Source organism: Eleutherodactylus coqui, chromosome 3, assembly GCF_035609145.1.
Source record: "Eleutherodactylus coqui strain aEleCoq1 chromosome 3, aEleCoq1.hap1, whole genome shotgun sequence".
Classification (NCBI taxonomy): domain Eukaryota; kingdom Metazoa; phylum Chordata; class Amphibia; order Anura; family Eleutherodactylidae; genus Eleutherodactylus; species Eleutherodactylus coqui.
Genome location: NC_089839.1, coordinates 283,375,081 through 283,402,297, shown reverse-complemented (window position 1 = coordinate 283,402,297; position 27,217 = coordinate 283,375,081). Strand labels below are relative to the sequence as shown.

General features: G+C 46.3%; 1 protein-coding gene across 1 annotated transcript in view; it reads right to left on the bottom strand.

The window, feature by feature from the left end:
- Positions 1-26,741, bottom strand: part of CC2D1B (coiled-coil and C2 domain containing 1B) — a 50,018-nt gene extending 23,277 nt beyond the window's left edge. Inside the window, exons 1-8 of the mRNA XM_066597595.1 lie at positions 26,609-26,741; positions 22,737-22,865; positions 20,416-20,554; positions 14,143-14,249; positions 12,762-12,917; positions 6,572-6,694; positions 5,260-5,503; positions 4,653-4,762 (exon numbers count right to left, since the gene is read on the bottom strand). Coding sequence (XP_066453692.1) covers positions 4,653-4,762; positions 5,260-5,503; positions 6,572-6,694; positions 12,762-12,917; positions 14,143-14,249; positions 20,416-20,554; positions 22,737-22,805 — 948 coding nt within the window. The 5' untranslated portion in view covers positions 22,806-22,865; positions 26,609-26,741. The remainder of the gene's footprint in view (positions 1-4,652; positions 4,763-5,259; positions 5,504-6,571; positions 6,695-12,761; positions 12,918-14,142; positions 14,250-20,415; positions 20,555-22,736; positions 22,866-26,608) is intronic.
- Positions 26,742-27,217: the final 476 nt, after the last annotated feature.

The following is a 27,217-nucleotide window of genomic DNA, read 5'->3' as shown; positions in this document are numbered from 1 at the left end:
CGCTTCAATAACCGGCACCCGCAATGGACTTTGACAGTGTGAGTGCCGACGCACGAAGGATGGTATTTGTTGCTTTTAGGGCAATGAAACAACGTTACCGTCAACACATGATGGAAATAACGGCAGTCCACTTATACGTATTGCTTTCGGAGCGTAGGCAACTTTTTTCCCTATTTTTTTCTTTATTTGCACATTTTCTATTTGTAACTTGGTAAATGTTGTTTTTTTTAGTTTAGAAGGAAGGGGGATTAACGCGTGGACTGAAACTCCTACGTCTCTATATTTAATAGTGCCATTATGCAGAATAGATCATGGAATATAAAAGGGTCAAATTTCCTCAAAAGCGTACGCTAGTACTGCGACCTCTAAAACGATTAGAAGTAGGGCTCCATCTACTTTCAGAGACACACCTAGCAGAAACTGACTTTTTTTTCGTATGCGAAAGTTGTGGGTGGGTGAAGTATACGGCTCACTCGCTGTCCACTCAAAAGCTGGTGGTTTACTCCTGCTCCGAAAGGGATCCTGCTACACGGGGGCGAACCAGTGGCACGAATCTACCGGGAGGATTCCTCATGTCCACTTAAAAGGCCCCACGGACAAACTTAGCATATATAAGGTTTATGGTTAGAGATGAGCGAGTATACTCGCTAAGCCTAACTACTCGTGCGCAGTGCCTGTCGTAACCCGCATGCGATCTCTGCCGGCTCTTCTGCCAGTAGAGCGCAGGCGCTGCATTAAGTACAACGCTGTGAGACTCGCAGCGTTGTACTCATACACCCATGTGAAAAAGCCCTAAGAGCCATTAATCTCAGACCACACCTCCACTAATTCTTAATTTACAAGATCAGGTTTCTAGGAGCAAGGACTACCCGTGGAGGTTCCAGTCCCACTTGGCCACTGAAGAGAACTGTCAGCTGTTAATGCAAGGCTAGTGGTTAGAGTCTATGCCCGGTAACAGAGGTCAGGGAGGGTATCGTTTCTCCTTAAGGTGAGCACCAGGAAGATGTGAGGGGATTTATCAGGCCACCCATACTCCTCCGGGAAATATGCAAATGGGAAGATGGAACAATACCTCTGCAGCATTTCCGATAGAGAACATTCTGACAATCCCCAACTACTATGGGGCACGATTAAAGTGGTCCTTAGGGGCGAACTGAGCTCTTATTTTAGCTACCTTAAAAGAAAGAATTAAAGCTAAAAGGGAGCAACACAGAACTCAATTATGTATGACATATACAACATTTCAAACATCCCCTAACCCACGGACTAAAACAGACTTGGTAGAATGGCTAAACAGACCCGTGAAATGTGGTTATGTGGATGAGAAAAACTGCTTCAATCTTACAAAGAAGCCCAACTGTTTGTCAACAAGGCAAGTAAATTGATGGCTAAATTAGTAAAAGGCTCCTTTGTGGTCCAACATGGTAGGGAAACGTTTGTTAGCACACAGTTAACAACCGCAAGTTCCGATATGGTCAGATGATATTATACACCGACCTATTTATATGATGGAGACATCCGGAATTCACAGAGGGACGAGACAAATAGTTTTTTTTTTTCTGATGACATTCACCGTGTGGGGTAAATAATGTGTGGAGTTTTACGGATGCAGAGATATCAAATATGTGACGAAGCGCCAGCCAATCACAGTCGGCGCTCGATCATTCACAGCTATTCAGTGAATTACATCACTGAATGGCTGTGATTGGTTTATCGAGCGCCGGCTGTGATTGGCTGGCGCTCGATCCAATCACAGCGCTTCCTCACACAGTGCTGACGGCAGGGGAATTCAAAACAGAGTGGGGAGAAGTGTGAAGCAACTTGCCGCACCGCCGGGGGCACAGACGCCCGCTGGGAGGCAAGTATGGAGGTTTTTTTTTAACCTAGTATATACTCGAGTATAGCTAGGCTTATACTCGAGTCAATAAGTTTTACCAGTTTTTTGTGCTTATACCGGAGTATATACGGTACCTTTCATTTTTTTTATTAATTAATAAAACTTTTTAAACTAATTTTTACATTTTTTCCCTTTTTTTGTCGCCATAGGGACTTTAATTTTAGGGAAAACTATGCAAATCTGAGTTATCCTTCTCTCTTTCAGAGATGGGCAATGCCCCAAAATTCAATCCTATTGGGAGGACGTCAGATCGTTATTAAATAGAGTATTTCTAGAGTATGTTCAGTCCACAAATAGACGGCGTTTCATTTTTTCCACCTAAAACAAAAAGGTGGCAAATATGGTCGCTCATCTTCCTGGTAGGCAAACGGTGTTGGTTTGCTGGTTAGAAGCTGCGATACGGTCAGATATGATACATCAGACTTAACATCTGTACATGAATAAATTACAAACCAAAAGATGCCCAGAATCACAAGTCTCAAAGATTTTTTTTTTAAATGGCGTAGCTTTATAGAAGAGAAATCTATTTCAGAAATCAGAGTTTGCACACGCCCCTTTAAGAATACAGCTTGGTATCTCACTTTAGATAATGCAAATTAGTTAGGGAAGTTGAAAATATGTTCATTGGCTCCTTGTGTGGAGCTTGTTGGCCACTAGACGCCTCTACGACGCAGAGAAGAGATGTCACCCCCGACACCAGAGGGGGGGGCGCATAATTGGGATGCGAGAAGCTGGATGGTCGTATCAATAAATTGTCCCCCACCGGGCCGTTCTGACCAGACTGTTAGGAGGTGTTGGGACCAGTGGATGTGTGAGGGCACACAAGGTGACCAGGCTCAGGACGCCCCCTACAGACCACCAGTAGAGAAGACAGTCTGGTCATTCGACAAACACCTTCAACTGTTTAGTTGTCCGCCATCCATAGACAGGTGGCGCCATCGTTACACCCCCGTGTCTGTCTGAACCATTTTCAGGAGCTTGGCTGAAGTATATTTAGTGTCACAGCATGTACGGCCTTTGACACCCACTCTTGCCTCCATTTTCAGTGGTATCACGAATGATGAAACTGGATGCTACGGAGTGGAACCAGGATGTCTTCAGTGACAAATTCAGGTTTAGTTTGGGAATATATGACGGCCGTGTTTGTGTCTGGAGATCTAGGTGTGAGCCTTTGCTGTGGAGCGGCACACTGCCCACTGATATGATGGTCTGGGGGTCATCGCATATAACAGTCGGTCCTCCCTAGTTGTGGTACGAGGGACAATGACAGCTCAGCGATAAGTTTAGGACATCCTGCAGCCACGTGTGTTCCTCTCATAGTGGCTTCCAAGAGGCAGCAGGATAATGCTCGGCCGCACACACAAGGGGGTCACAGGAGCCCCCACAACATTGTCACACTTCAGTGGCTGTCCGGTCACCAGATTTATACCCATTATCACATGTATGGGACCATCTGGGACGACAACGTCAACAGCTTATGAGTTTATCCTATCAGTTACAGCAAATGTGGAGCGATATGCCGCAGGCTAGCATTTGGAACCTGTATGCCTCCATGTCCACTGGTATCACATCTTGTATCCAAGCTGGAGGCGGTACAACAGGGTACTAGAGCCTCCATGCCTGCCTGTATCACATCTTGTATCCAAGCTAGAGGCGGTACAACAGGGTACTAGAGCCTCCATGACCGCCCGTATCACATCTTGTATCCAAGCTAGAGGCGGTACAACAGGGTACTAGAGCCTCCATGCCCCCCATATCACATCTTGCATCCAAGCTAGAGAAGGTACAACAGGTTCCTAGAGCCTCCCTTCAAGGGTTCATTTTTCACTTAGGTCAACGTTACAATCAGACATACAAAGTTTAATTTGATTCCAACAACTCTTTCTTGGGGAGGGATTTGTGAGCCAGTAAAATATGACAGGCACACACTGACTATCTGGATGTATCGGAGTTAATACTTGCATTCCCCTTAAAAATAAATGCTAAAACTTCTCTATTGTGACGTTCCTGTTATTTTTTCTGGAAACGTATAAATAAATTGACAACTAGGGGTGCCCCTCCACTCACTAATACTGTCCTTAGAAGTGTATGGAGATGTGCCCATTGAAAAGGGGAACAGTAACACCCAGTTGTCAATTTATTCATATACCTGCAGACGGAACAACAAAGGAAGGGTACAACACGGGTCCGAGAAAAGATGTCCCAGCGTTGCTGTTTCACAGTAAATACAGTATTTACCAGGAGTGATTTTTAAGGGCTTGTTCACACAGCTGTGTATTCAGCATACCTGCAGTCAGTTTTTGCATCACGTTGCACACGGACAACACTCAGACCCATTGACTTTAATGGGGCTTTTTTGACGTGCATGTACACGCAAAAAAAAAATATATATATTGCTGCATGTCCTCTCTTTGTCCGTATCACAGATAATAATAGGACATCCTGTGCCCCTGTGCTGCCAATGAGAGTTGCACCTGAGAATCTAGGGTGAAACTCGCACGTACACCTGTCAGCACAGCTGATGTGTAGGCGTGTAATTCTCTCCAAGTGGACCCCACTGCAATACGTATTTAGAAACACGTATGTCACCGTTCCTGTGGGTGAATATACTTATGATACACTGTATGTACAGATATGGATAAAGAATCGTTTAAGGCCGTCCCACTGCATGCATGCCTTTATCACTTGGATTAACCCTGCACGTACCGCTGCCCCCTCCACTGTCGGCACTCTATGCACCACATACAGACTGTACCTTAATGATTTTCATGTACTCCTTGGCTTTCTCCAGATCTCCGCTTTGCTTCGCTCTCACAGCCGCCGTCTTGTACTCCCTCTGTCTTGACGTCAGCAAAGTTTTGGTGTCTGCGATGTAACAAGAAAGTTGAGATATAATAGCCATACAGCTGCATACATATACGTGGCATACGCTCAGCAGAGTGGGTAGCACAAACGATTTTTTTTTTTTTAACTATAGCTGCAAATGTGTTAACAAAAGCAGGGGTACTTACCTGGCGACCCAACACTGCGGCCCTCCCGGTCTTTGATTAGGAACAGTTACCACTGACCGCTGCAGCCAATTGGAGGCCGCAGGGGTCAAATATTGTTCTCCTTGCATCGCCACCATGATTACTGCACCTGACTGCTGATTGGCATCAGGTGCCAACCGCTCCTAAAGACTGAGAGGACTGCAGCGCCAGGGAAGAGGACAGGTAAGTACCGCTGATTGTGCCATTTTAACACAGTTGCAGCTATAGTTAAAAAAATAAATAAAAATAGTCCAACAACTGGATGACCCCTTTTAGGGAAACCGATGTCTACGGACAGAGTTGGGGGAAGTTACTCAATGGGCTCAGTCCTACCGTCTTCCCCGTGTCTGGCAGCTTGCTCCTCAGCAGCAGGCGCTGATACTTCGCTACTCTGTGGCAATACTTGGTTGCTGGAAGATTCTGTTTCAGATGGACTTAGCGGCTCTTCCTTTGCAGCTGCTGGGAAGGGCGACGCCTCGGTGGGCGATGCAGGCTTTCCACAAGCCACTGGTGGGGGCATTTCTTCCTCCGCCACAGGCTTCCCCTGTCTGGCCGCCTTTAGCATAGATTCCAGGGTCTATAAGAGGAAGATGCAATTGCTAAGACACATTCCCCATGTATATTACATATACAGTATTGGCAATTCGTAGTTCAATAATAGGACTATATAATATTTCCTTAAGGAGGATGCGTCACTTATGTCATATTTGTCGTTTTAGTAAATATGGTATACGCCATGAAAAGACAGTTCTGGATCATCTTCTCTTGGAACTCTGTATGGTGCTGCTCCTCTGTTATACCTCCTGGAAACGGGAGACGAAAGCGATGACACGGCTCCTGCAACCATTCTGCAATGACGATTGCAGAATTGCCGCAGGACGGACGGCTTCCATTGACTTCAATGGAAGCCGGCCATGCGTAGCCCGCACAAAATCACAGCATGCTGCGATTTCTCCCCTGCAAGCGAGACTTAATTTCCACTCGTGGGCAGGAAATTGCGCATTCTCATAGCATGCTATGGATTTTGCTATGCAAATCAGTCTGTGCGCAGGACGCCTTAAAGTGCTTGTCTTGGACTTTTACGAATGATGACCTATGCTCAGGACAGGTCATCAACAGTTGATTGCTGGGAGTCCGCTGCTTGGGATCCCAACGATCAGCTGATCACCGGGCTGCTCTCAGTGCAGAAAGCGCTAGAATATAGCACTGTCAGTATTGCAGTGGCCTGCTTTGGTATTGCGCACTCATTCCCCATTGAATTCAAAACACACTGCTAATCAGAGCTCCTCACCTCGTCGGCTGCGAACATCACAGCACATCAAGTGTCCTAATTGCCCAGGTTGCCGCCGACTCCTCCCGTAGGCTGCTTAGGCTACAGCAGCTCGCCAATCGGATGCAAAAGCTGAAGGACCAGAGCATTTCTCTGTTCAAACCATAGAATAGGCAAGCACATTCCTTTATTTACAGCTGCGGAAGTGGAAACTGAATCATCGCGTTTCTCTTCCGGACTGTCCCCTTCATCAGTAAGTGTCCTCACTCTAGTGCTCCGGTCCTTCAGTTTGTGCACAGATATGGAATCAGGTCTGCACAGGCGTCATTTCTACATGACCCCCAGAGCAAGCGATAACCAACCACTTAGACAAACCTTCAGTCCTCGCTCGTAGCGCCGGGCTTTGGAGCTCTCGTTGGCCTGTTTTGCATTGGTAATTGCTATTTTGTAGTTAGAGATGCGTTCCTCTAGCGTCTGTACATGTCCCCCGCTGCTTGTCTGTGGAGTCAACAAATAAGTGGGTCACATCACAACATGACATAATTGGATAATGAAGTGCAAGAAACATACAGCAATTACCAAGACAACAATAATTCATTCCAAGAGGAATAAAGACAAAAATAAATCATCATCATCTCAGTAACCTCGGCGTTACATCAGCTAAAACCCCCTTTAATTCGGCAAGAAATATTATTATAGCTTATAAAGCCCAAAAATAGAAAGTCCCATAGGAGGGAGGGGGAGGGGGTGTAAGAGATGGGGAAAAAAGTTATGTTTACTGTTCCCCAGACACAGCACCACTTCTGTAATACTGTAGATAGTGTCTGGTATTACATTATGGCCCAATGAAGACAAAAGGGTGAGGTGCAATACCAGACCCAAAACATGGACAAGAGTGGCGCTGTTTCAGGAGGAAAGATTTTTTTTTTCCTAATCTTATAGAACCCGTTTAAGAAATTCCAAGCATGTCAAACTGCTTACAGTTAGTTCCAAATCTGCTCTGGTTTTAGTGCCTACTTACCGCATGCATCGGGAACCGGCCTTTAAACATTTCCCATGCCCGCTGCAAACCTCGGTGAACCGCCGCTGTCTGAAGATCCTTCCATTGTCCCTCCCCTCTCTGACTGTGCGACATGGATGACGTCTCCTACGCCATCTACAGGACGATTCCGCTCAGTCAAGCGCTGGAAGGATTTAGCTTCCGGGCCGGACACCTCGCCGATCAGTGGTGCCGCTGATGTAGGAGGAGTCATCCACATTGCACAGTCAGAGAGGAGGGCAGTCGAGCCGGCCGGCCAAGATTTGCATGCAGCGTGGGAAATTCTAAAGAGGAAAATTTCTCCAGTTAGGATGTCCGTAGGAACTTTAAAGGGATGAGATTCTGAACCAGCTCAGTAATCTGCAGCTGTGGGCGATCTGACATGTAAAGAAGTGCTGATGAGTTACTTTTAAAAGCAGATAGGCCAAACCAGCAGATTTCAGTGGGTCCGGTTGATCAAGTAGACGCCGCTCAACTTTTCCACCTCTCCCCCCCCCCCCCTTCCCCGACAACGCCAGATGTTGGAGGGAGATAAGCCTCTGGAAGGGGTGCCTGGCAGAAGATTACTTCCCTCGCTACAATCAGAACACTAGCATGCTGATATCGAATGCATATCGAGTCCAATTGAATGTTAAAAAAAAAAAAAAAAAGGAACCCAAATAATATCATTTAGAACTCCAATTGAAGTCAATGGGTGCGTGAAAACATACAGAACGCACTCGCATTCCATTTTTTTTTTAAATGAGCCCACTAACTTGAATGGGCGATTCTGGTCTGAGAACATTTAGGACACTTATATTTGTTTTCTTCCTTTTAACATGGACCAGCAGACTGAAAAAAAACCTCTCACACGTGAACACGCACATTGGGCCTTAATTAGTATTCCAAATTCGACGATTTTCTGGCGCAAATTACAGCAGAAAACGGTCTTGCCTGCTTTGCGCCACATTTTCGGTGCATTTTTAGATACTCCCTGGCAGTTTTTCCAACTGATCCCCAGAAGAAGGGTGTGGCCTAAATTGCGCCAAACTTTCTGCACAATTTTTGGTGTCAACCAGCCAACCAATAGGTGGTCTAAACTTACATTTGTAGACTTTTAAGAATGTCTAGTCCGTCATTCAGCAGAGCCACTAGGGTTAATCTGGTGCATTTTACGACTGTCTAACTTTCAGACAGTATTAGTAAATAAGCTCCATTGACTTTAATGGGTCAGTTTCAAACTCCGACGTTAAAATCGTCCGTGTGAATGAGCCCTTAGCCTCACGTGAGACATGAACTCTTACAAGGTAAAAGGAACTGCTAGTACTCACCATCTCCACTTCTTTTTCTAACTGGCCCCAAAAGTAAGCCAGAAGCTAGCGAAATAGTGATGCATGATAGAAAATGACAACTTCCTAAAAGTCTCCTCCTTCATTTAAGATGAAGCCAGGAGAAACTTTTCTATCCGGAGTGGATGGAGCGGGAATGCCCGTTATACCCGTCCATCGTAGCAGAGTGCATTCCACTGCAGGAGCCAGGCAAAGTCCTGGAAAGAGTTACTGGTGGAAATAGTAACAGAGGGACAGGCGAGAACAGTGCGGCCTCTGTGTCAGCGGCAGGGAGGGGCGCACAAGGCCGGGACTCACAGACTCTGTTCCTTATAGATGATAGAACTATTCTTACAGTTTAAAAGTAAACAAAAAGAAAAAAAAAAAGTTCTACCTCCGAGCGCCTTCTATCTGTGCCCTGTAATAGTGAATGCAGTAATAGTGGATTTGCATTTTAGTCAATGATGAACGCGGCAGAGAAAAAATAAAAGTTCACACTTATGTGGTAGAAATTCCATCCAAAAGCACTTTAATAAATGTATTTTTAGGACTGTAGCATCAGCTGACCTAACCGGAATAAATAAGAGCGAGGGGGAGGTAAAACCGCACGGGTAACACAACACGGACGCAGAATGCTGGCATTTCTTAAAGGGGCATTCCCTGTATGTTTTTCAATCAGAAGTGAGGTTATTTTCCAACGCCCATTGAAACAGAAGTGGGTGTAAAGCTTACTGAACGTGTCACGCAGACTCCATGATTTTCAGTGTATTTACACTAGAAACGTAGTGCGAATACAATGATACATCTACTCCAGGTCTTTCATTTTGGAGAGCAGTACAGAACTGAACTCCGTATTGGCTGGGGGAATTCAGATGCGTCCTATCCGGGGGGTGTCGAGTTTTAGTCGCATTGATGTCAAGGCTAGATGTCATCCAATATTGCCAAGTCAGGGTCATGTCTTGCCAATGGAAAACAGAGCAAACAGAAATGAAAGCAGCAGAAAAAAAATTAAAAAGCCCCGAAACATCTCAGCGTTCAGAAAAAAAAAAAAAGGAAAATCACCAAGTCTGAGCACCCCTGATAACACTTATGTCTGAACACTAGGGGTGCTGTTCAGTGTCCTAGCAGTTAAAGGGAACCTGTCAGGTCCTTAGCTTTGGGCAGCACTGTAAAGTGACAGACAATGTAATTAGTAAGGACTTATTCAAACGAGCATTTCTGATTTAGCCCTGTGAAAAATGGACTGATTTACAATGGATCTGTTCCTGATCATAAGAGGAGCAAGAAGTATATAGACTTGGTGCTCCCATTGATTTCAATGGGAGTGAAGCTGGCATTCTTACCCAGACGTCGTCTGGCTCCATTGTACTGACAGCAGGGCGGACGATGAGCTGAAGGAAGGAGATCCTAAGCAGCAGATCACCATCCATCAACTATTAACCCCTTGAGTGGCACGCCCAGAAATTTTCCGGGACGAGCTCCAATGCTCATAGTGACATAGCCCGGAAGATTTCCGGGCTATGTATCACAATGGGAGCTGCAGAGCACAATGCCACAAGCTGTGACAGTGTGCTCTGCCTGCACAGACCCACACAGAGCAGTGCAAGGGCTTTGAAAAACCAGCAGAAGATATTGCCGATATGCCGGCAATCTCCTGCACTGGTTTGTTTACAGGTTGCCATAGAGACCATCGGCTTGTCAGAAGCAAGCCGATGGTCTCTGTGGCAGGGAGAGCTGGTTGTTAGCTGTCAGAGGACAGCTAGGTACTAGCTCTTACAGCAGAGATCAGAGAAAACCTCCGATCTCTGCTGTGTTAACCCTTTACATGCTGCAGTCTATGTGACTGCAGCATGTAAAGGGCTGTCACTGCAGCATGTCAAGGGCTGTCACCATCGGACCCCCGGAATGTGATCAGGGGTCCTGATGGGTCCCTGTGGAAGTCCCCTAAAGGGGGAAAAAAAAAAAAAAAAGGTAAAAAAAAAATAAAATAAAAACACTTGTCTCCCTTTACTTTGTAAAAAATCAAAAATACAGTCACACATGTGGTATCCATGCGTCGTAATGACCCAGAGAAGGAAGTTAATACATTATTTAACCCCTTAATGACATGGCCCCTTTTTTTCTTTTTTCCCCATTTCTTTTTTTCCTCCCCCCTGTTTAAAAAATCACAACTTGTCCCGCAAAAAACAACCCCTTATATGGCCATGTCAATGGAAAAATGAAAAAGTTATGGCTCTTGAGACGCAACTGCAAAATTAGTTGAAATTCAATGATTAGACCATTTTAAAAAACCTGCCCTGGTGGGCACGACAGGGTGGTAGGAAACCCGCCACTCAAGGGGTTAAGGGCCGATATACCCCTTTACATCCGTGTGTAGGTCTTGTGTTGCATCTGTATGTGTTATTGGTGTCTGTTTTTTTTTTTTTTATTTCCTTGTGTCAGGTTTTAATTTTCCTCTTGGGCACAAAAGAGTTAAAAAAAAACACAAAAAAACCCCAAAACATCAAAGGAGGGTCCTAATGATCAGTGAAAATGGAAAGCACAGAGTATATCTGTTTGCGCTCTTTTTTTTGGACACCCACTGACTTCAATGGATGATTGACAACTGAGGAACTGGACCAGAATAAGAGATGCTGCAATTTTTTATTTTTTACATGGAGCATTAATTTGAGCAAAAAAAAGGGCTCAATGCTTTTTTTCCCACAAAGAAAGACAAGAAGCAATGGGATGAGGCTTACTGTCAGTGAGGGCGATGAATGAGTGGAACAGGTTACCACAGGAGGTGGCGAGTTCTCCTTCAATGGAAGTGTTCAAACAAAGGCTGGACAGGCATCTGTCTGGGATGATTTAGTGATGCTGCACTGAGCAGGGGGTTGGACCCGATGACCCTGGAGGTCTCTTCTAACTCTACCATTCTGTGATTCTATGTCTGCATCACCCAAGTAACTAATGGGTCAGCGTGCTGTCTGTGTGCAATCAGTTGCAACCACGCATAGCACACATACGTTAAAAAAAATTATATATCTATCACCTCTGAGAATAAACTCTTATACCGATCAGTGCAGAACTTTTGTAATACTTACATTTAGAAGTTTGCAAGGCCTAATAGAGTGGAGTCCAGTGCAGCTCATTAAAATGGTTTGTCCGGGACTTTTACTATTGATGACCTATCCTCTGGATAGGTCATTAATAGCTGATCGGAGGGGTCCACAGTAGAGATGAGCGAACGTACTTGTTTAAGGCAATTACTCGATCGAGCATCGCTTTTTTTGAGTAACTGCCTAATTCGGGGGGCGCCGGGGGTTTGCAGAGGGGAATGGGGGGGAGGAGAGAGAGCTCCCCGGTGTTCCCCACTGCTACCCCCCGCTCCACCACGCCGCCCCCCGAATCTTTTCACCCGAGTAGGCAGTTACTCGAAAAAAAGCAATGCTCAATCGAGTAATTGCCTTAAACGAGTACGTTCGCTCATCTCTAGTCCACAGCTGATTGGCTGATCACGGGGCCCACTGTCAATGCGGATAGTGCCGATATGAAGAAATGTGCCCGACAGCATCCAAGGTGGAAAATAACGTTATTCCTCCCACACCTGCATGGAAAGTGTGGCGTTTCGGCCCCTATGCCAGGAGCCTTTGTCAAGCTATTTCACATTCACTGTGGACCGTGCTGGAAGAAGATAGCGCTGGGAACACTGCAGCAGCTTGGTCTGGTACTACAGGCACAGCTCCCATTGAATTCAATGGGAGCTGTGCCTGCAGTACCAAACTGGGTCTCTGCAACACGGACAGTGCTATCTGCTTTCAGTGCTGTCTGCACTAACAGTGGGTCCGCAATAAGCTGACTGGTGGGGATCCTGAGCGATGGAACCCGGCCGTTCAACTATTGATGACCTATACTAAGGATAGGTCATCAGTAGTAAACGTGTTGGACAACCCCTGTAACAATCATATATATTCACTGTTCTCCTTCCCATCCTCCCCCGTCCTTCTGCCACTGATTGAGGGTCTCTCTGTATGCACAGTAACAGAGTGTAAATGGGGAGATGTGCCGCCGACCAGGGCATTCTGCATGGGAATGAACAGTTGCAGTAACATTCTTTGGTCTCCATACCAGCGATCCTCTGGCGCGCATGAATGGGAGGAATGGGCGCTGATTAACATGCTTTGTCTACTGGTACCCGTTTATAGCAGCCCAAGAGTCACATAGTGAAGAGGGCCCTTACCTGTGAAGGGCTTTTGATGGTATTAGCTGAAGAGGTAAGTAGAAGTGCAGGCTCTGTGTCTTCCACCTGCTGAGATGCAGTTACTTCTAGAACATCTGAAGATGATGATTTCTCCTCCTCTTCCTCCTCCTCTCCCACTACTTCCTGGAGCTCAGCCTTTAAAGAAAACCACAAAGACGAAAAAGAAACTGATACTTTGCTACATCGAAACATCTTAATTTACACACAAGTGTCAAAACATTTTACTGTACATTCCGCTGCAGTCTGGGGCTCTGCACTACGTAGATGTGTATTTATATACTGTACATCCATACAATACTGTATATACATAACACATATACACTATCCTACCAAAAGGATCAGTAGTAGTATTTATTTCCATATGTTAATACTTAGTGGGGCTCCTTTGGCCCTAATGACATTGGATACTCTCCGTGACATACTTTCTACTAACGTCTGATACACTTCAGCCGGTATTTCCCTCCATTCATCCTGCAAACGTCTTGGGTTCTCACAAAGATGATGGACATTGTTCATATTTCCTGACCTGACGTTCCAGTTTGTCCCAAAGATGTTCAGTAGGTTTAGATCGGGACTCTGTGCAGGCGGTCCAATCGTGGAACATCCATATCCTCAAACCAATGTATAACAGCGTTGGATTTGTAACAAGTTGCCTTGTCTTGTTGGAAGTATGTCCGACCATTCCCAAAGTATTTCGGCAGCACATTATTGTCTAGAATAACAAGGTCCACCACCGTGTTCATGGTTCTTGCCACTACAATTAAATGTTCTGAGACCATGCTACGTACAAGATCTTCAGACCATAGCGGACCCTCCGGCGTACTTAGCTGTTGGCACAACACACTCAGGCAGAAGGTGGTCCCCGGGCTCCTCCAAACCCAGATACATCCATCCGATGTGAAGATGGAGTACTGCGATTCATCACTCCATGGAACGTTCTTCCATTGCTCAACTGCCCAAAGACGACAATTCTTGCCCCACTGTAGATGGGCCAATGCATTGCTTTGTACGGCTTGTTGCAGAAGCATAACCCATATATCCAATAACATGCAGTTCCCGTCATAAACTATGGCTGACACCTCCAAGGGGCTATATCTTATGTAGCATGGTACAGGACACGTGACATCCTAATTAGACATGATCCAATCTACTAATAGGGGTGTCCCAATACTTTTAGTAAGCTATAGTGTATATGGAGGCCAGTGTAGATGTGTGTGTAAACCCATACAGTGTGATACACCAAATCTCAGGAATTGAATTACAGCAGAAGGCAAATTAAAAAAATTGTCCCCATTTTCTGCACAGAAATGAAGTTTCAGCATTCCTTTACCGCAGCGATAACGAAAGCCGTAATATTTACCATTAAATCATCATCATCTTCCAGATCGTCATCGTCTTCCTCTTCTGCATCCAAGTCTCTCATGCACTCCTGCGCCATCTTCTCTATATGATCCATGGGGAGAGGAGCTGTGGGGACATTTAAAGGAGCCATCAGATATTTTCAGCAGGAAGTGAACGGTTCTTCAGGTCGACACAGTCTACAAGACAACCTACAAAAGGGAAAACTGTCAAGGGGCACCGTCGGGGCGGCATCTTGGCCCACCAGCTTCTGTTGCCGCAGTTAGTCACCGTTCAAGCTTTATTTAACAAGAATTATTTATTTACATTCACAGGAAAGAACAGGAATAGGACATTGCCAAGAGTTTTTTCTTGCAGACCATTAGGCAACATACGGACACCAGTCTGTGTGCTATCCAATGTACATGACACGGCACACTGACATATTCGATTTCTTATCTGTGAATCGGTCGGTTATAGGACATGCCATAAGGTTTTTCATGTGGACCATTGGTCTGTCTGAAAAAACGTCATATGCCTATAATGGGGCCGTGTGCTGTCCATGGATTAACACGCACAGCCCATGGCACCCAATAGGGCAGCGTACCGGAGGCCTACGGAGGAGGCCTTACAAATTTGGTTCCACCTGTTGTTGAAGCCTGATCAGTGTCTGTGCGCTCTCCTGGTTTTTTAAGTCGACCTTTTTTCTGACTAGTCAAGTGTCGACTTTCCTGACCTCGGTTACATCTCCGACGTGCTCTGCCTCCATCCACTGAACGATTATCGCTCCTGTGTAAAAGCACTGGAGCGTTGTCGCTGGGACGGTTGTCGGCCACTTAAAAGGAGCCAACAATAACCGCACTATTCCAAGAGCTCTGCCCCAGCATCCCAATCGACAGACTGGAATTTGACAGAATCCATGGAGCCCTGAGAGCACCAAACCCTAACGGGCCTCCCAGAGACGTAGTGCTCAAGCTCCACTTTCACCGCACTAAGGAACAAATAATGCGCGCAGCTCGTTCCTCCCACAAACTAGCCTTCCAAGGATTCGACTACCAACTATATCCAGATTTGGCCCCCTCAACTCTCTCGAAAAGGAAAGCACTTAAGCCCTACCTACAAATTCTACAAAAAGAAAAAATACAATATAGATGGGGCTTTCCATTTAAATTGACTTTCTCTTACCAAGATAAAATACACACGATTCTATCACCAGAAGGAGCCCGACGATGCTTTAAAGATTTAAACATCCAACAACCACCACCACAACCGAACTCCACAGACTTACCACCAGCCTCACCATCATCCTCAAGACACACCTCCGAAAACAAGAGGAAGAATTCAACAATTCCTTGAGACCAACGCAGCTGACCGACAAGGACTCCACAAAAATGAAGCACAGACGCAAGTAACTGTAAAATATCTGTACATTACCCCTCCCCCCCTTTTTATTTTTTTAATTTTATTAATCCCCTCCTCCTTCTCCCCACTTTATTTATCTATTAATATCACTTTTCCCACACTATCATCCCCTAACCTGCTACTAGGTCCACTTGAACCATCTCTCCCCAAGAACTATTACTTCATAACCCACCCGTTCTCAGAGTCGATGTGGCTACACCTCTGAAAACCACCCAAAAATATGAGACTCTTTCGGCATGCTGCCATTAAGACAGCGAAGCCTACAACCCTTAAAACAAATGTCAACAGTTGGCCAATACCTGTATGTTCTCTCCCCCCCCCTCCTCCCCCCCGACCCCCTCTCCCGCGGGGTGGAGACCCTGAGACAGCTTTATTTAGGTATAAATCTCACTATTTGCCATGGATTTAAAAATAATATCCCATAATGTCCAAGGATTTAACTCCCCTCAGAAACGCTCAAAGGCATTTCGATACTATAAGACCAAACGAGCAGATATAGTCTGCTTACAGGAAACCCATTTTTCCACCAATTCAGCACCCCGCTACCTATCCCCCCAATACCCAACACTTTATTCAGCAAATGCATCTACTAAAACAAAAGGAGTAGCTATCTGCTTCAGCAGATCAGTCCCTTCTCACACTCCTCAACAACCGCGGACCCTGACGGCCGTTACTTAATCTTAACAGGCTCTATTCAAGATGTACCAACAACCTTAGTCTCCTACTACGCCCCAAACTCGAGGCAAATTCAATTCTTCACAAAACTATTTGAAATAGTGGAAAGCATTAAAATAGGCACTGTCATTCTCTGCGGAGACTCAAACTGTATAGTTGACCCGGATCTGGATAGGAACTCCACCACTCTCCCAACTCAATCACTAATACCCCAGCACTCCATTTCCCATAAATTTAAATCCCTCCTCCAACAAAACCGCCTTGTGGATATTTGGAGAGAAGTAAACCCAACCACAAAGGACTACACACACTTTTCAGCCCCACACTCACTTTATAGAAGAATAGACCATATTCTGGTTCCTGACACATTCACACCTCAAATACCACAATCAAAAATACTTTCAGTCCCCTGGTCAGATCACAGCCCAATGTCCATCTCTTGCAATTCCCTAATGTCTAAACCCACAAACACATCTTGGACCCTTAACGACTCCCTTATCTCAATGCCCGAAATAATAAACTTACTAAGGCCACAAATGGAAGAATACTTCCAAATAAATAGCCCTTCCGTCTCCTCTCCTGTCTCCCTCTGGGAGGCCCATAAAGTAGTCATACGAGGCCATTTGATACAAATGGCAGCACGCCGTAAACGAGAACGCCTAGCATTACAACAAAAACTGGAACAACAAGTCTCTCAATTAGAAGAAACTGCCAAAAAACACCCAACTAAAAAAAACCTTCAGGCACTCTCACGCGCCAAAACTGAACTAGACCTCTGCCTTACAGACATAATAGAAAGGAAACTACGATGGTCACGCCAACGGTTCTACGTCTTTAACAACAAACCCACTACGCCACTAGCACGTAGACTACGTACACAACCAGACACAACATCATTCTACAAACTACGCACAAACCAAAATACAATAACGGCCAACCCAATTACTATAACTCAAGAGTTTCAAAAATTTCTAAAGAAACTTTACTCCCAACACCACACTATTCCACAAGAAGAAATTACTTCTTACCTGCAAGAAATATCCTTCCCCAGACTAAAGACAACAACTCTTGAACACTTAGCCTCTGAGATCACCCACGAAGAAGTGATAAACGTCATCAAAACAATTAAGAGCAGCAAACGACCAGGCCCAGACGGCTTTTCCGCCCCATACTATAAGAAATTTTCCCCAATCCTAACCCCCCACCTAGTAAACTACTTCGATGCAATAAAGGAAGGTAACCAAGTCGGCCAAACAGCCCTACTGGCCACAATATCTATGATACCGAAACCAGATAAAGACCCACTAAACATTCAAAACTATCGTTCCATATCTTTAATAAATGTCGACGTAAAAATCCTTACGAAAATTCTTGCGGAACGCCTGAACACAGCCCTCCCCTCAATAATAGGAGGAGACCAAGTAGGATTCGTCCCTGGTCGACAAGCCCCTGACAGCATCAGAAGAATCACTCACCTCACACACCTTTGTAGGACTAGAAAAATCCCAGCGATGCTCTTGTCCCTCGACGTCAACAAAGCTTTTGACACACTGAGTTGGGACTTTCTGTTCTCGACCCTTGAACACTGGGGGCTCCCGGGCGGGTTCCTCTCCTGGATCCGGTCACTGTATACTCACCCTAAAGCCTCCGTACGCTACCGAGGCTTTTGCTCGGATACATTCCGGATCTACCGGGGGACTCGCCAGGGCTGCCCACTATCCCCCTTACTCTTTATCATGGCCATGGAAGCATTAGCCATCAAAATTCGAAACAATACAAACATAAAAGGAATTGAAATCGCCTCAGTTCATCACAAACTCTCAATGTTTGCTGATGACCTACTCATGCTAATAACCTCCCCCCACATCTCCCTACCTAACCTTATGCAAGAGTTATCCAGATTCGGGTCAATATCGGGTTTAACCATTAACCAAACTAAATCAAAAGCATACAATCTTACTTTACCCCCCGAAACATTAAACACACTCCAGGGGAACTTCCCCTTCCAATGGACGACGGGCTCCTTGGGCTACCTGGGCATCCAACTAACGAACGATTACGCATCTCTATATGGCCAAAATTATATCCCTCTCCTCCGTAAGATGAGGATACTTCTGGAAAGCTGGAGTCGCTATCACATTTCTTGGATAGGAAGAGTTAACGCATTGAAAATGGCACTCCCTCCTAAACTACTATACTACTTTCGAGCACTCCCGATTCGAGTACCTGGCCACCTACTAAAGACTCTCCAACTAATATCCCTCCGATTTGTGTGGAACGGAACGATCCCGAGGGTAACACGATCCACCTTATACAGACACAGACGGAGAGGAGGTCTGGGAGTTCCAAACTATTTAAAATACTACCAGGCGGCCCAGGTGGCCCAATTGGCCCTTTTTCATTCTACTCACAACACCCCACTATGGGTATCCTTGGAGGCCACGGAAATACACCCCCTCACAATAGACGCCCTGCTATGGACCCCTCCCAAATACAGACCAACAATCACTAACCCAATAGTCAACCACTCCCTCCACATATGGGACTCCATAAAATACTCGGGGAAATTGATATCTCCCCACTTACCCCTTGCGCCACTAACACGCAACCCTATGTTCTTACCAGGCAAGGAGTCGCCACAATCATTCGCAAACTGGACAATGTCAGGTCTCACTAAAGTATACCAACTATATACGGCAAATGGACCAATTTCTTTCCCCTCATTACAAGAAAGGCACAAAATACCATCATCGGAAATCTTCCGGTATTTGCAAATAAAACACTTTATTTCCACTCTTCTCAAAAACGTAGTCTCCCCACTAACCTTAACACCATTTGAAAGACACTGCTACAAAAACCCACATGCGAAAGGCCTCATATCAACGATCTACTCAGATCTAATACATTCCTCCTTCCGAACACAACTCCCATATACTACCCGATGGGAAAGAGATCTCGGAGAAACCCTCTCAGAGGAGGAATGGGCCCAGATATGGGACGCCACCAACAGTAGCGCTAGAAACATATTAATGATGGAAACATCCTTTAAAGTCCTATTCCGCTGGTATCTAACCCCAGATCGCGTTGCCCACGCGATCCCCGGAAGGTCTCCCAACTGCTTTCGTGGATGTCTAACCTCAGGAGACATGCTCCATATCTGGTGGACCTGTCCTAGAGTGAAAAGGCTTTGGATTAGAGTCTACTCTCTAATATACTCAGTTACAAGCTACAACAGCCGCAAGGACCCCTGGGAGGCCCTCCTAAACAAACGTATAAATAACATCCCTTCTGACTCCAGAAAACTAATATCCTTCTTCTTCCTAGCCACGAAGCAGGTAATTGCACACTCATGGCAAAAAGCCTCGTTAGACTTCACCGAAGTTAAACGCAGACTAGACTGGTACCTAACAAATGAAAAACTAACCTCCATCTTATCTGACAAACACGAAAAATTCCTAAAAATATGGTCCCCATGGTTGGAATATTCACTTCCCTCACAAAACAATAGGTTCCTGCCCTCACTATAAGAGTTACGAAACAGAGAGGGAAATAAACAAAATAATAAAAAGGGGAAAACCTTCTCAACCAACTGAAAGCTACACTGTAGCAAAACACATGGACCAGGACTGTCTCTGGCAATCTTCACCCCGCGGGAAACACCCAAGCTGTCCCTGTCACCCCCCCCCCCCCTCGTCACCTCCCCTACCTTGTCTACCCCTCATGTTCTCCAACCCCTTCTATATCACCAAGTTGGGCCCTGGCCAGGCCGATTATTCTATACACTGTTTCTCTTAATGAATACTACAAATTAAGACTGAGCTGAGATACTACAAAAAACACCATACTGAAGGCCCTTTGGTGTGCATCCCCTCAGTCTCCTCCACTTCATTGTAGACACTGCTTATTGTAAAACTGCATGATTGTACCACTTTTCTGCGAAACGTCTACCACTTTGTTGTAAAATTGTAAAACCTTAATAAAATACAAGTTAAAAAAAAAAAAAAAAAAAGGAGCCTACATCTCCATTCCAACCCTCAGGTATCACACCATGGTTTCGTATAGCAGGCTTGGGAACCCGGCAACAAAGACCAGATCCCATCAAGTTGGATCAAAGGGTGAAAACTGGGCTTCCCCAGATGCTGCCTCCAGATATATTCGCTCAGTGACAAAAATTGTGATTGATGCCTTCGTCACTCACCCTTTCCTTTAGGCTTGGCCTTGGGTGCAGCCTTGAAGCCAGTAAGTTCAGCCAATTCCGCCTCCAAATCGCCATCGTCTGGGTCATCTGGGATCCCCATCATCATGTCCTCGGGGTTGAAGTCTACGAAGAGCCCCAGCTGCACACCGGAGATTAGGTATTATTACACAGATAGCAGGGTGCACATTGTTGAGAACAAACCACATTTACAATTATTTACATATGAGGCAACCATCAGGCAGATAGTGAAGAAATGCAGAAGGACAAACACAATTGTTACCTTCTTCAGGGCGGTTACTCATCGAAGTGCACACGATAACATTAAGACTCATGCAAACAGAAAACACCCTTTTACACCGACTGACGATCGAGCAAACAAACGGTTCGCCCCCGATTGCTGGCCATTGTAAACGTGTGCTGCCACCGACCAAATGTCATCTTCTCTAAAATTACTGACAGGCCTATCACTGTAATCAGCATGACTGTCCCTACCAGGGTGCAGAAAAATGGTGACAGAGTCCCTTTAAGGGGCCCGACAGAAGGAGGGGGTCCCTCTGTCTCCTGAACGGTCCCCTATAGTGAGACGATGAATGTCATGAGAGCCCGTAGGCTTGTGAAGACCCCCAAGGCCATCATGTCTGCCTGTCAAGATATGCCTATGGCAGAGCTTAGTAGAATGCCTTCAAAAATACAATATGCTGTAATACTGTAGTATAGGGACAAAGAACATGTAAATTAGAGACTGTGAGAGAAGCCGTAATGTTCTCTTATCTTGCTTTTGTTTCTTCTTCTACATTTCTCTCTAATAAACGTGTATTCAGGGGGGTTAGTCGTGTATCAGATAGACAAAGGAATGCAAGGTCACTGAGAAAGACCGCCTTTCAGAGCGCAATCAAGTCAAAATCGAAAGTATACGCAGGGAGCGGGAGAAAAGAGCAAATGGTTAAAAGTTGGGAAACGGATATGTCTGTCTAATCGGCCTGCAAAGGAAAACAGATGATACATAGTTTTTGCTATATAAAATCAAACTCTCTATCTCTAATATATACCTTAGGATTAGAGATGAGCGAGTATACTCGCTAAAGGCCCATTACTCGAGCGAGTAGTGCCTTAGCCGAGTATCTGCCCGCTTGTCTCTAAAGATTCGGGGGCCAGCGGGGGAGAGCGGGGAGATCTCTCTCTCCCTCCCCTCCCCCGCTCCTCGCCGCAACTCACCTGTCACCCGCGCCGGTCCCCGAATCTTTAGAGACAGGCGGTAAGATACTCGGCTAAGGCACTACTCGCTCGAGTAATGTGCCTTAGCGAGTATACTCGCTCATCTCTACTTAGGATGCATGTACTGTGTGTGTGTATATATATATATATCACACACACACACAAAATGTTGGCCTTGACTGATTAATGATTGCTATACGCTGCCAATTACAGGTTTCAGATGCTTATCTATCTACAATAAAAAAGCAAAAATAAATCTATTTGATATCTCGGCATCCATAAGTATGATCTACATGTAACAATAACAGTCATACTATACGGTGAACACCATCAGAAAAAAATACATGATGCCAGAATTTCACTTTTTTGGTCATCCCATCTCAAAAAACAGAAGAATTTAGTAAAAAGCATCAAAAAGTCATATGTATCCCAAAATGGGTCCAATAGAAACCACAGTTCCTCCCGCAAAAAAAACCCCTCAAAACAACTCCATCGACAGAAAAAAAATGGTGGTCCAAAGATGGCGACACAAAGCAATTCGAAAAAAAAAAAAAGGAAACCAAACTGAAAGCTTTCCACTTGAATCCGCTCCGTTAAGTTTCCTTTTTTTTTCTGGACAGAAAAATAGCGCAGTCCGCAGCCCTACTTTTTCATCCAAAAAGCGGAAAGCATTCAGTTTTTGGAAACTTCACTGAAATTAATGGGAGAAAAAAAACTGCAAACGTCTTTTATACTTTTCCAGAACATTAAATGTATCATCGAAAAATGTAACTCGTGCCGCAAAACACAGTCCCTCAGACGGCCGCGTCAGCAGATAATAAAGGGGTGATTTTTTTTTTTTAAGGTGAGGTGGAGAAATAAAAATGAAAAAAAAGGAAAACTGGCTCCGTCCTCAAGGGGTTAATGAATTATCAGTCTCTGATGATACGAGGAAGTCCTTATGGAAATCACTGCACATGTTGTACCGCGAGGAGCTACAGACAGGGAAGCACAGGATCTGTGAGACGCTCGTTCCGGAGAGCGGCCCGTCTACACGAGGAATCGCACGCTGTATGAATAGAGGAGAACGCCTTACACCTCGCACAAACGTCTTGGCATAGCCTTACCTCCTTCGCCGCAGCTGCCCCCCTGCCCTTGGCTTGGGCATTCTTTTTGCCAGGTCTCCTGCCCAGCATTTCGGCTCATGGAAGCGCTACAGCGGGTCCGGCGTGTGGATTACTGGTGATCGAAGACCCCTGAAAACAGAATTAGTACTCAGATGAAAACGAAGCAGCGTGAAGAGCATGAGTAGTAGAACGCTTGTGGGCAGCAGACACCTACTTGTAGGCAGTGCCATCTAGTAGGCAGCGCCATCCACACCGTCTACTAATCCCAACAGCTATTTAATGTCACATTAATCATGATGATGGAGGAGCCTCGTAGAGTTACTCATGGTTGTCAATGTTAACAGCAGCGTCATACCAGTCCTTTAATATCCCTGCGTCATAATCCAGACAAGGACATCACAGTATCACTTTAGGAGGGGCAGAAACATTTAGGCTGGGGCCACGACCAAAGGTTGCCCGGTAGCCTTGCATCCTCGCACTCCTAGTGGGGTCACGGGGCGACTCGCAGATCGCAAAAAAGCCATGGAGGTTGGATTCTTTGGTTTTCTCTCCCCTCAGTATACAATCTCTTCCCAAAAAAATATACATTACCTCCCCTCACAGTATATAACTTTTTACAGCATACACCCCAACAGGATATCTGCACCCCAGCCCCACAGAAGGCACCCCACAGTTCTTCCCAACTCCAGCATTGATTGTGTATCTCTGTCTTCCTCCTTGTCAGCAGTCTCACTTCAGGCTCTCACAGCTCCTGGGCCCTCACGAAGCTTATCTCCCCCAACACATCAATGGGGAGTCAGGAGGCCGCCCCGCATATTAGATGATTATCTGGTTCCGCTTAAATCCACATGTTCATACAATCTATATCTAATAGTCCTTTTAGACGAGCCAATTCTCCTTGGACCAAGCGAGCGACATCACTGCTAACTCGTTGAGGATATTAGATGTATAACGGATCGTATGGGCCCCCGTAAATATGTATACCCTAGGGGTGTTGGGGTTCCTTTCAACAGTCACCCGCCTGGCACATCGATGGGCGTGTAAAACAAGGTTTGGGTTGAAATGAAGCGTTCTAGTTCTGTACAATACAATTCTGTGAACTCTAGCAGGAAGAATCCAACATGCCTTCTCGCTAGAAAGGCGCAGCTTAGTTCCCTTATGACTCAGAGTTCTCGTCACGCGGGCCTCCAGACAAATAGACTATCTTATATATACTACTGCTGTGCCAGCACCTGCCTGGCACTGTGCCCGTATACTGTGATAACTGCGGGCTGAAAACACTGGATCTCTTAGCCGTACTTGGATGGGCACTTAGGCTCCCCATGGGTTTGTACAGGACAACTATCATTTAAACAGTCGCTGGAATAACAAAAAATCGTCCTAGCGAGTTGTTGGCGCACAAACGGCTGTGTGTGTGCTTTTACACAGAGCGGTTGTAGTTCACGTTTGGAGTCGCTGAAGCGCTCACCTCCCTGCAAAGTCATTCCACGTCAAGAGGTCTAAAACAAGAAAAAGTCCCCACCTTCATAGCTCAGATTTTGTTGAAAATTTGTGTATTACACGCCCGTGGTATCAAAAGAAAGTTCCCAAAGTTTTAGAGATGAGCGAACGTACTCGTTTAGGGCGATTTCGCAATCAAGCACCGCTTTTTTCGAGTACCTGACTACTCGGGTGAAAAGATTCGGGGGGCGCCGGGGTGGAGCGTGGGATAGCAGTGGGGAGCAGGGGGGAGCTCTCTCTCTCTCTCCCCCCCCCCCGTCTGTAACCCCCCGCTCACCCCCGGCGCCCCCCGAATCTTTTCGCCCGAGTAGTCAGTTACTCGAAAAAAGCGGTGCTCGATTGCGAAATCGCCCTAAACGAGTACGCTCGCTCATCTCTATTTAGGTTCCTGCAGCTAACGGTTCCTGAGTTAGACCCCATGTTTAGGAAGAGGGGTCTGCAAGTGCGCCCCATAATGAATAAAATGGCATTTTTTAGCCATTAATACATTTTGATCATAAAAGCTAAACGTTGGAGGTCCTGCACAACTTTTTCTGCCACGTTTCATGGTACATCGTGAACTTTTCTGGTTCTTTTAAGGCAGTGTCCCCCAACTCCAGTCCTCAGGGACCCCAACAGGTCATGTTTTCAGGATTTCCTCAGTATTGCACAGGTGATGTAATTATTGTCGGTCCTCAGACATTGCCACTATAGGAGATCCTGAAAACATGACCTGTTGGGGGACCCTGGGGACTGGAGTTGGGGACCCCTGATGTAGGGTACCCCATTACAGATGGCAAAAAGCTTGTGAAAACAGCAGAACCCGAATCCACGACACGCCAAGGAACGCTATAAAGGCGAATGTAGGACGCGATTCATCCATCAGGCATCCAGGTGACAGATAGTATCGCCAACATTGTATTTATCCCGGAAGTAGTCATCCAGTTTTTCCCGAAGCAGCATGTGGCTAAAACAAGAGCGTTCCAAGCCGACACCCCGCTATATCATGCTCATCCTGGTAGGTCACATGGAAGCGGTTGGCTTTATGAAGCCGTCCCTTTAATACCAATTATAAGGTTGGATTTCCACAAGAGTAAGCGCAATAAATCTTGTTGTTTGTATAGCCCCAACTTATTCCTCCGCGCTTTAAGGTAATTTATTACGTGAATATTTATAATCGGACGCCCACAGGACTCCGACGAGCGCTATATATTACAGTGCACATCCACGGCTTGTGCTCCTTCCAAGTAAGGTCTCATCTGTGTGTGTGAAAAGTTATGATGTGTCACAATATTGCAGCACCCTTTACCCCCCCATGTTTAAAGGGACCCCGACATCACGTGAGCCCCTAAACTACATTACAGGGCTCAGAGATGATGGAACGGGGAGTCCAAGTAGCGACGGTTGCCGGGCGCCCCGTTCCTGCGCCGGGGTGAAGAAGCAAGACGAGGCACCGAGCGCTTAAGGAAAATCCTCCAAGAAGAACTGAGTAAAAAGTGATGCTGAAGGTAAGTCCCTTCTATCGCCTGCGAGGGGGGCTGTGCTATAAGGACGGCCGTCCAGAAGGGCTGGATCCAGATGACCTGCTACAAAGTGACCGGATCAGACGTCCTTCTGGACCCGCGCTCCTCCCCGGAGGGGTAAGCAGCTTACATCCACGCTCACTTCTTCGGGTTGCTCTCACACACGAACGTTTGAAATTGCGGCACTTTGCCGCGCTTTTACTTTTGCGTCCGGCCGCAGCTGCCTCTCTCCGTGTTTTAGCGCTCTCCATCGTTGTGATCGGTGATGAGGCGCGCTAAGCGGAGAGAGAGCAGACAGCGCTCGAAAAATCGCTGCGATCGAACGCGTGTCTGCGAGGCGCCATTGATCGCAATAGGAGCGTTATACCACGGCGGTCAATATGCGGCGCAATCTTTCCCCCTACATTTATCCGTGCCGCGGTCCTGCACGCTACCGGTTGATCTCTCTGGGACAGCGCCATCTTACAGCGTGCGGACACAGCGCAGGGACAGAGCCCCCCTGTAAACGACATTATGGGGCGCCAAGGGGATCCGTCATCACGTTTAACGGATTTTGTAACTCCCCGATCCGAATATCCGTACCGCAGAAAACCGCAACAAACATGGCGTCTAGATTGGCAGAGCGGGAACGTGGCCCCGGACCCCATAATGTATGTGCAGGGGTCACACGCCATGACAGCTTCCCTTTAGACGGATGTTACTAGTAACTCCCCGATCCGTTATCCGTAACGCAGCAACCGCGCACCTACACTGGTGGTCTGCGGCTCTCCAGCAGCTGTGGCACTACAACTCCCAGCATGCCCTGGGATGTAGCAACAGCTTAGACTCCATGGATACAATGTGTGCCTATATATAGTGGTCTGCACTCACCTGACAGAGGAGGGTCGGGGGGCACAGCCCGGGGGTCTGTGGAGGACAGGAGCGGAGGATGCTGGGAGGAGGAGTAATCCCGGAAGTGGGAGCAGCTGTCACACAACACGTGACTGTCAGCGCTGGGCGAAGGAGCTTTCCTTCTGGCGAGAGCACGTGACCGGTCACATGTCTGGGGGGGAGGAGTTTGGGGCTGGGAGGTGCGTGTGCGCAGGGCAGTCGTGCGAGCAGCGGAGAGGAGTGTGCAGTGTGGTTGCTGTACAAGGCTCGGCTCTCTGTCGCTATATAATATACAAGGACACCTCAAAACTGCACTGGAATGGAAGGAACTATTTTCGGCCATGTCTCTTCATAGGGAGGGGGAGTTTATACTAGGCAGGAAGATCCGTTTTCAGGGCTCCTTCACACAGCTGCATGCACATTTGCGCACCCGAGTGTTGCGTCTTTGCAGAACGATTGTTTTCCCAGCGCATCGCCGTATTTTACTGCACTTTTCTTTCACCCGTAAGACATATTTATTTGCGCACGGCAAAAAAAGACGCACCGATTATAATGGCTAATTAGTTCCAGATGGGATCCGCAGTGTTTCACGCATCTCTTTGCGGTTTT